The sequence below is a fragment of the Neolamprologus multifasciatus genome, chromosome 22 (assembly GCF_963576455.1).
Source record: "Neolamprologus multifasciatus chromosome 22, fNeoMul1.2, whole genome shotgun sequence".
Lineage (NCBI taxonomy): Eukaryota > Metazoa > Chordata > Actinopteri > Cichliformes > Cichlidae > Neolamprologus > Neolamprologus multifasciatus.
Genome location: NC_140459.1, coordinates 11,642,016 through 11,652,764, shown reverse-complemented (window position 1 = coordinate 11,652,764; position 10,749 = coordinate 11,642,016). Strand labels below are relative to the sequence as shown.

The 10,749-nt window shown below is 40.3% G+C and overlaps 1 protein-coding gene across 3 annotated transcripts in view; it reads right to left on the bottom strand.

The window, feature by feature from the left end:
* samd12 (sterile alpha motif domain containing 12) overlaps positions 1–10,749 on the bottom strand; it is a 136,926-nt gene that overhangs the window by 64,685 nt on the left and 61,492 nt on the right. For 2 of the 3 annotated variants that reach the window (XM_085147856.1, XM_085147855.1), the window contains exon 4: positions 7,461–7,601. In XM_085147856.1, coding sequence (XP_085003982.1) covers positions 7,461–7,601 — 141 coding nt within the window. Of the gene's footprint in view, positions 1–15; positions 7,602–10,749 lie in introns of all 3 variants that reach the window. The other variant, XR_014871833.1, reaches the window with a different exon arrangement.

Here is a 10,749-nt window from a genome sequence, read left to right as displayed (position 1 = left end):
GTGATACAGTGAAACATCCCAAACAAGTGGATGCTACATCGTGTAGAGTTCGCTTTAAGTATTTGTCCTAATCCTCATAACCTTCATATATCCATCTATCCAACCATCCATCTGAAAAGATATGAGTATGAAAAATGCTGTTTTTCAGTTAATATACCATTTACATTTTGGGTAGAAAATATATATATATATTTTTAAAAGGGACAATATCTTTTCTATTGTCAAGAGAAGCCAGTAACAAACACAGGCTGCAAATTGCCACCACTCTCCTTCTTAATACACGTATGTAACACATCACCATTCGATTTTCATACAATCCTAATATTTCCTACTGTTGAAATTAACTGTAGCAATAAATATATCTTTGGCTGTGTATGGGGTATTTTTTTGTTTTTTCTACAGATGACCACTGTGGATGTCACTACTGTGGATAGAAAGAGCATAACACTGATGACAGCTGTGAACTTAATCAGAAACACTTGTTGTCAAATGATTACAAGACATCCACGGAAATTCTAGGCTGAATGAAAAGCTAAAAATAATAATAAATAAATAATGTATACTTTATTGATCCCCGAGGGGAAATTCCTCTCTGCATTTAACTCATTCAGTCAGTAAAGCAGTGAGCAGCCACCAATGCAGCGCCCAGGGAGCAGTGGGTAGGGATTGTACCTTGCTCAGGGGTACCTCAGTGTAGTCTTTCAGTGGATTTAAACCCCGACCTTCCGATCATAGGACCACCACTCTACCTACTGAGCTATCCCTGCCCGCACTGAGCTATCCCTGCTCGCACTGAGCTATCCCTGCTCGCACTGAGCTATCCCTGCCCGCAAACGGCAGTAATAGAAAAGTCACACAATGTGTGATGTAGCCCCATAGTTCTTGTGGTGATGAAAGATGGAGAAAACGGCAGCCATTGCATCCTGCATGCTTCCCAGTGACCAAAAAAAGAGGTGAGATGGTTCTTGGGCCAGTTTTTACTGCAAGACGTTCAGTTAATTTTACAAATGCATGATACAAACATATACGTTTCAGTGCATAATATATTCGGATTCTCTGATCACAACCTGATGTAGGTAAACTGTTATTAATAAGCATTTCAGTAGGTATAAAAGCGCTTAATATCTGGAAGGTAGGTACCCCAATCATGATGTTCTGTTAGTAATACTCCTGTATCTTTTGCCTGATGGGAGAAGACTGAAGGTGTCTAGCTTTCCTGGTGGCATAGTATGAAGGTATGGAAGGCGGAATGCAACCAATGATCCTGGAGCCTCTATACACTACTTTGTTCAAGCTTTTGTTTGTTGTGACTGGCTGTTCTAGTCAGGATGGAGAAAATAAGGACTCTCTGTAACAGCTGTGTAAAATTGGGTCATACCTTCCCGACTGACCCTGTATTTTCTCAGCTACTGGAAGAAGTCTCTGGTGGGCTTTACTCGCTGGTGTTTAATTCCCATGATAGACTGGTGTATAGTGGTGCCTAGGAAGTGCTTGAAGAAGGAGACACTCTCAACAACCTGGCCAACATCATTACTAGAATTCCCACTGCTATAAAATTCAGAGGAAGAACATCAGTCTTTAAGTTGAAAACTCAAATGAAGTTATGCAGCAGGACAGCAACCTAGCATAAGACTAAATCTACCTTTGAAAGGAGAAAAAAACCGACTTTGGAGTGGCCTAGTCAACGAACACATCTGAAATGCACTGAAATTGGCTTGGGACATTAAAACAGAAAAGAAGGCATGGTGGAAATTCCACCATAGAGATGTTGGAGACTCGCCTCAAGTTATCAGGCCACTTTGTAACAGTGGTTACTGCTAAAGCGTAGCACAACTTCGACTTTTGTCATCAATGCATTGGATAAACAGATGGTTCAATTTATATAAAAATTCTTACAAAACTTGCATTACAGGTTATTTTTTGTTTTATGTTAAATCTGACACAGCACAAATGCACATAAAAACAGGACAGGTCAAAATGCTAATTCATGCTAGCTTGGCACCAAGAAGTGTGGACATCCTTGAAAAACAGAAAAGCGACTGGTAAAAGTAATGCTGAAATGATGCTTCATCGAGTTGTGACAATATGGTGTACTCAATCACCTTATGATATTCAGTTTTATTGGTTTTCGGTCATGGATTCACCTTAATGTCCTTCCTATTCCATATCTGACCCATTCATATGTTTAGACACTGAGGAAAAGCTGTCATTTGTTGATTTTATCTTTTATTCATTTCCTCCCTGCTGAAGCGGAAATATTAGCAGCTGTATTTGACAGGTGTTCTCAAACTGACAAAAAAAAAAAGCCTTATTTATTTATTCATTCATTTTTGAGGTGATATACTGAGGGCTTCCATACTGTTATACTAGTTTAGTAGTAGTTTTACTTCAGCTAAAGGAGGAAAAGTTCTTTTCTCACCTCTTTCAGCATGCTCACCCTTCAACCATCAGAAACAGCAACACAAATTATTCTTTTGTTTACTCTCTACACAAGTAATGGAATAATCTTGCCAATGTAAAAGACACAATGTTGCACAACATTAATCAGATTCCTTCAGCTCCAGTGCTGCTCCACATTTCTCAGTCTGAACATACAGTACATACCCCTGCTTTGCTTTTATCCTACCACTGGTGTCGTGCACCACACCACTTTAGATCAGTGTTATTCTGAACCCTGCTCTTATTCCAAAGCATCTCTAAGGCTGCTATTAAAAGGCTGGATATACCACTGGATATCACTTTCCATTTGGAGGACTTCAGCCCATCTCTGGTGACTGTAGGGAATAAGTGGTCGTGAGCTTCCGCTGTCCTCGTGGCAAAGAGAGAAAGGGAGAGACAAAGAGAGGGGAGAAATCTAATTATTTCTCTCCCATGGCCCAGCAAGCCTTAAAGGTTAATCACTGTCCGTTGAGCTAATTCTGTCTGGGTACACTGCAGTAATTACAACACCTGTCTCTCGCTCTCGCTCTCCTGCTTCCTCTAATGCCTTATTCTGTCTGTTTGTCTATCTGTGTGTCTGTCTGTGTCTCTGTCTGCGTCAGTATTTAGACAAGGCCATAACTGTTCTAATTTGGCGTCTGTACACCACTACAGTGGACTTCAAATTAGGCAATTAAGATATGATTAAACCGCAGACGTGTCAAGTTCAAGACAACACTTCTTACAGCACAACAAAAAAAGCTCAAGCAACAGGACAAACAGCCTCAGGTGTTGACCCGGCTTCCAACCTCTTAATATCTCAGTCGAATGAAGTATATATTTGACAGACATAAACTGATAGAGAGCGGCATGGTGGTTAACACAGTCGCCTCCTGAAGGTCCTGGGTCTGAAACCGCTGCCCAGCTGGGGCCTTTCTGTTTGCATTTAGTCACTTGGTTTCTTTCCAGGTACTCCGGGCTTCCTCCTGCAGTCCAAATATATACACGGGGTTAGGTTAAATGGTGAGTCTAAATTGACCGTAGGTGTGAATGTGAGCATGAATTGCCTGTCTCTATGTATTAGTCCTGTGACAGATTGGCGAACTGTCTGGGCGGTATTCCGCCTCGCATCCTATGACAGCTAGGATAAGCTGCAGCCCAACCGTGACACTGAACTGAAGTGGATAGAGAGATGTGTTTATATAGGTACAGAAAGAGAGATGCATTCATATCTTGCATCACATCTCTAAGTGAGGAGGGTTTCCTTTTCTCACCCACTCTCTTTCTCACATTCCTCATTCATTCTTTCTTCTCATCGCCTTTTCTCTCTCATCCTACCTTCTCGTCACCTACTGTCTCACTCCCTCCCCACTACTCTCAACGCTTCTCTTCCTCCTCCTTTCTTACTCTTCATTATCTCAACAGCACTCAACCACCGTCTCTTTCTCACCTAATTTCTCTCTGTCACTGGCTCGGCTTCTAACTGTGTACAGCTGTATCTCACTTTAGCAACAGCTGAAGGAACTTCGCCCAGGGCCTAGAAATACTGCACCATCTCTTCTCCTTCCACTTTTCCCCCTTTTACTACCAAAAGTATGTCCAGAAGCAACAGCTTAAGAGTACCTCTCACTTCCCACCAAAGTTCAGTGATATAAAGTGCCTTGGATGCACCGCCTATGACTGCTGAATAGAAGTTGAAGCATGACCGGTGTTCTTGATATTACTGTGAATAAAAAGTGCTTATGCATACTTTAGAAAACTGCTAATTTATGCTTAGTAGACCTTAGAAGACCCTATTCTTATTAATTTCTTATCACACTGCCATACACAAAAAGACGTTTTCTACATCCCCTTTCATCCTCTACTTCTTCTTTCTGATTCCAGATTTCCTACAGTTATCAAATTAGTATTTTTGGTCGTTCTGTTTTTTCTCCCTGAGGCCCAGATAGGCTTCTCTAACAGGCTGCTCCCTGCTGAGGCCAGTGGCCTGATGCTGCTGAGGCTGGTGGGCTGTCATTCCCCATATCATCAATACAAAACAGAGAGGAATGAGAAAGAGAGTGAAAAAAAGAAGAAGACTGGGGAAGATGAGACACAAATCGTGACAAAGAAGCTAAGAGTAGCCCTTAGCAAAGTGTCATCACTCAGACAATCTCCTTCCTTTCCCACTCTGTCTTTATGTTTTCTACGTGCTAAGGGACCAAAACAGAAGCGGGGGACAGTGCCAGCTTTATCACATTCCAAATGTTTTCCAAGAATTTTGCGAAGTTACAAAGATCCCTAGAATTTGTTTCTTGGCCCCTGAGGCGAAGCTCTGCTTGAGAGTCTGTGCAGATGGGTGCTGATGGAAGCAGTGGTGATGAGGAGTGCTGCTGGTAGCTGGTGGAGGGAAGCTAGAATTGCTGAGAAAGAGACGAGGGATGCTGAGAATTCACAGGGTGAGGAGGAGAGCGCGAGAGGGGAGAAGATGGAAAACAACAGCACCTGGCTGGCTGTTATGCCTTCGCCAAGGAAAGAGTGGAGGCGGATGTATGTTTCCAGTGATGTTTATTTGTTTCTCTGTATGTTTGTTTGTCTGCAGGATTAAGTAAAAACTACTTAGCCGAATTTGATGAAACTTGTTAAAAAGGTGGGGTTAGAGCAACAGACAAACCCAATCATTTTGGATCACTTTAGAATGTATTGAAGAATGTATTGTGGAAAGTCAGATGAATGGTCTGTCGAAAGCAAAAAATGAGACTGAAGGACAAAGTGCATTTACGCATCCTTGTGCATGAACATAAATGGAGGAAAATGGTGAGCTTTTTGTAAGGCTGTTTGCCACACTTCTCAGTTTCTTCCGTCTGTTTCATGTAATCCCCAGAGACTGTATATAAAAGAAAGCCATAACCACCATGAAGAGCCACTGGTCTGAGCTTTGATGCGCCAACATTAGCATTTTCGAAGCCAGATGGAGTGCTATGTAATCAGCAATTAACTGCACAATGAGCTGTATTATTTGTCATATAACTGCATTCAAATGATGCATTTGTGGATGACATGTACCATTATCCACTTCAAGAGTGCATCAACAAGGACACAGATTAAACCAGAACGACATGTAAAGGACTGCAAGCCTCACTTGTCTCGATTAAAGTCAGAGTTCATGATTCAAGAATAAGATAGACAATGGGAAAAAATGGCATCCACATGAGAGATCCAAGGAGAAAACACTGACTAATAAGAACACAAAAGCTTGTCTCACATTTGCCAAAAAAGCATCCTGATGATTCCCAAGACTTTTGGGAAAATATTCTGTGGACTGACGGGACAAAAGATGGACTTTTTGTGTGCCGTTGCATCTGGTGTAAAACTAATACAGCAGTTCATATAATGAACATTATAGCAACCGTCAAATATAGTGGTGCTAGTGTGATAGTCTGACACTGTTTTGCTGCTTCTGGACCTGAATGACTAGCTATAATTGATGGAACCATGAAATCTGCTTTCTGCGAGAAAATCCTGAAGGAGAACGTCCGGCCATCAGTTTGTGCCCTAAAGCTCAAGCACACTCATTATTATGCAGCGGAACAATGATCTGAAACAGGTCAGGAAGTCCACCTCTGAATGGCTCCAAAAAGAACAAAAAACAAAAACAAAATGAAACTTTTGGAGTAGCCAAAACAAAATCTAAACTTAAATCCCTCTGAGCTGCTTTGGCATGACCTAAATACAGAGTCGTCATTTTTATACCCGCTGTATTGCTCCTATACTGCATATTTCTAAAGTGTGTTTGTTAACAGTCCATTTACTGCTACATGCATTGAGAGTAAGCTAACGCAGGTAAAGTAAGACAAAAACAGTTAAACCTTGGCTGTCAAAGTTATTAGAGAAAGCAATATGTTTAGTAGTTAAAACAGTCTAAGTTCAATGTTACTTCTTAAGAACATATTCTGAATTCAGACAGCTCTACAGTATGCAGATAAACTGTCCACTTACAATTAAAATCATTCCTTTTCCTTTAGTGTTAATAAACTCAACATATTGCTTGCAAAACTGAAGGTATTTTGTTCTTCTGTCAGCACACGAGCATTGATCCTATGCCTGTGCTTGCGTTGGAGTGTAGCAGCACCCACACATATTGCTGAGATGAATGTCTGGCATACAGGTAGACTCTTTATAGCTATTCTGAAATGTTTTGTCAAACAACCTTACAGTGTAACCATATAAGTTATCACAGCCTGACCTGTGTAGGCAGGTAAAGTCGTAAATCTTAAAAGGCAGCGACATCTGTGCGCATCTCTCTTTAGAGCCGTACCTGCTGTAAGCGTAGTTAATATATTTTTAAAGATGCAAAGCATATATAACGTTCCAGAGAAGCTTGCAAAAAATCGCACCGTCTTAAAGGGTTTTACACGCTGATGTTGCATCTGGCCTTATAGAGATATATACACTTATCATGCTCCACCAGGTAAATGTGGAGCAGGATAGCTCTAAACTACACCTTTAACATCAACAAGTCATCATGTTTACCACTCTGAGCTGTCTGTGATCACAGTACACCAAAAGATACCAAAATAAACAATTTGTGCATGACTCTCTCAGTTGCATAATCATTTATGATTCACCACTTCCTGCAGGCTTTAAAACATGCAGTGATTGCCATGACTACAGATGGCATGTGCATAAATGCTGCACATTAAATGATTTGAATATTTATCAAAATGTGACATGCTCGGTTTATTGAGAAGAATTTTACATTGCTGACGGGCAGATAAAATATGTGCACTTAAAACCTAGATGCTGATGAAGATTGACAGCATTATGGTCCACTACATACATACATACACTGTGTGCAAAGGGTTCTGCTTAGAAGACCCAGCCACAGGGAGGCCAGTGAAATCCAAGTGCCAGAACCAAGCCTGGATAAAGGGGACGGGTTGGGTTGAAAGATTCATGGATTTAGTGAAGGAGGATATGCAGAGGGTTGATGTTCGAGAGGATGCTATGGATGGAATGAAATACAGGCAGATGAAGAAGAACATGTTCTGCCTAAAAGTTACCTTGTGTGAGAAGTTGAAGAGTCCGGACTTCCTCCCGGACACGAAGCTGCAGGACCTGTTGCAGGATGTGCTGCCTCTGCGCTTCCTGCATGATGCCCATTCTTTCCAGCTTTCTGTCCGTCAATCTCATCAGAGCCCGCCCTGAACAAAACACGCAAAATGAACCTGAAGGTTAAAGATCAGATGCCAGGGTGAAATTTAACATGCACAGCTGGAGACACTCCAAAAAGGGCTACCGATAACGTATTCGTGCCTATGGAAGAGCAGAGTGTAAACGGCATTCAAGTGCAAATTCCTAAAGCTGTTCATGGACGAAATATTCTTTTATAAAAGCATAAAGAGAAACAGTTTTATGACTCGTTCTTTTTTATGTGACCGTCACTTAGCCTGAAATTTCCAATTAAGCCCAGTGCAACTCACTGCAAAGCAGATTCGTCTCTGCATAAATATCAGTACTGTGTATCCCTTGAGCAAGGATCCCTCACAGCTCTTTCCTTAATTGCAAATCCTTGTATAAAAATTCATAATTTAATCATGGAATCAGTTTGTATGAAGGGGATTTAGGCTGCTGATAAAAAGCCATGCAGAATATGGTGTAATTATTAATGCTTGTTATGAGTGCCTTTGTAACATGTGGGATGGTAAGCAGATAGGATAATAATGCAGAGCAATTACTAGGCATTAAAGTTTGTCCCCAGCAGCTCCCTTTCCTCTTTCGCCCTGATGGCTGTCTGGACAAGAAAATCTGATTGGTTTGACTGCCAAGAGAGTAGCTCGGTCCTGAAAGCCTCATGGATGCTGGTTTCATATATTCGTCCCCATCTTCTTTTTGTTCTTGGTTCCTCTGTTCCACGACTATTTGTGGTTTGATCAACAACAATCAAATGCGAAGGCTCAATAATAAAGATTTAATATAAAAATGTTTGCTTTTATTCAAATCCAGCCTGCCAGCAAAAAAAAAAAAAAAGCAGACTTTTCTATCTGGACTATCTGGACTTCCTGGACTATCTGTTGTAGATTGTTTGGGCATGCCGAGCCCCATGCTACCACTTTGCTACCACAGCACAAAAGGGAGTTTGCTTGGAAAGCTAAGTACTCTTAAGTGTTATCGGTAAAATGTTGACTGTGTTAGGCCAATTTTCTTCTGCCTTAACAAAAGAAGCTCTTGACTCTGCCCTACGGCCAGATGGGCATAAAATGCCTAACATAGTTAAGGCACCTCAACTTAGAGTCACATTGAAAGACTGGAGACATTACAAAAACACTGGGGAACTAAGTAGAGTCATAAAGACTCAGAAGTAAGAGGAGCATATTAAATGGGAAGATGGAAAGACGAAGATTACTGATGCGAAAAAAGAGAGTGGAATCGGAGGCTGAGAGTGGAAAGTCGGGAAAGAAGAGTGAGACGTACAAACTGACAGAATGAAAAAAAAGGATGCGCACATGAAGCATGCTGTTATGAGTCTATAAATATTGACCAGCCATCACTTGGCACCTGATCTTGTAACTCAAGATAGATTGGCATGGCAACAGAGGTTTGCTTTTTCTGTGCTTCTGTAAAGTCTACCTTAAACAACAGCAGAAACAACAAAGAAACACTTTACATGCACTGGATAATAATGCATGCTTAGACTCTTGATATGTTATTATTATCATCTTGTTATTAGGAATTTGGAAAATTTAAATAAAACTATAGAGCACTTGTGTCAAACTCCAGTCAACTTTTAAATGTGTCCCTGCTGCAACACACATGAATAAGATTAGTAGGCCATTAGCAAGACTCTATAGACTGAATGCTGAGGTGGCAACCCCTAAGCCTACTGAAGTAAATGTAAATAAATGGAAGTAAATGCAAGTATTTGGAAAAATGTACTTTTATTGGACCATGTTCATTCGCTTCGCTTCATTGCAACATGAATCAAATTGCTGAATGCCACCTCAGCTTAAAAGTTTCAGGACACCGGCTCTCGAGGACTGGAGTTTGACACCCCTGCTATAGAGAAACTCCCCTTAGCTTTAGTATTTATTACTTTACTAAAATTTGTTATCACAACTTCTCTATTGAAGCTTTGATGGGCATCTTTATTGAGACTCAGGATATCTACAAGACTGCTTTAAAAAACGCTCTGTGTTACTTACTGTAATACCGACACTAATGTTTCCTAAATCAATACTGGCAATACTTAAAAAGACTAAAACTAGCAGTGAAACTAATAAAAACTAAACTACAATGAAACATTTTTCAAACAATAAAAACTGGAAACACTCTGGAAAAAATTAATTAAAAACAAAAAGTCAAAACAAACAAACAACAAAAATAAAAACTAATAAAGAAAAATAGAAGTATAATAACTACGTTCTCCGCAACTCTAGTACCCACCCGTCATTATTTATTTGCCCACACATTGTGTGATCACCACAGACAGAAGATTAGGATACTTAAAAGAATCAAGGTAAGCTAAACCTCATATATCTTATTTCAGGTCAATAAGTTTAAGGAAGAACTTTCATTCAACCATATGTTCTTACTTTGTAACATTCCCTTGCTTTCACCTGTTTGTGTGCCAGCCGAAGCTCTTAGTGTACAATCTGAAGGGCAGGCTTACAGTCTTTTCCTCTGTTGCCATTATTATGTGCTGAAACTGCTCTCATTGGACCCTGACATTACTTTGTTTGTAGATGGCTTGTGACTCATATGGCATAGTAAGTGGACCTTGGCATGATGTTTTTAAATGTTTTTTTCCTCTTCTTTCTCTACAATGTCACCATCGCGGATGAATGATTCACCCGCTGAAGCCAGTCCAACATATAAGCTGAACAGTTACGTGATAATTATCTATCTTTATCTATCTTTACTCCCAGATTTTTTTTAATTATTATTCTATTGTAATTTTAACAGATTTTTATCATGAGGCATGACAACAACATGCACTGTATTGTATGCAGATATTTCCCCCCATTGTTCTTTGTAGAACTCAGAACTCCTAAATTAATTCTACTTTAAAACTTTTGAATATAGCAATTTGTAGTGTGTCACTTTGAAGCCGATATCCTGTCACTTGCATATGCCTGTTGCTTTGGTTGCCTAGGTAACTCTCTAATGTACAGGGTGGGCCATTTATATGGATACACCGTAATAACATGGGAATGGTTGGTGATATTAAAGTCCTGTTTGTGGCACATTAGTATATGTGAGGGGGCAAACTCCTCAAGATGGGTGGTGACCAGGGTGGCCATTTAGAAGTCGGCCATCTTGGATACAACTTTTGTTTTTTTCAATAGGAAGAGG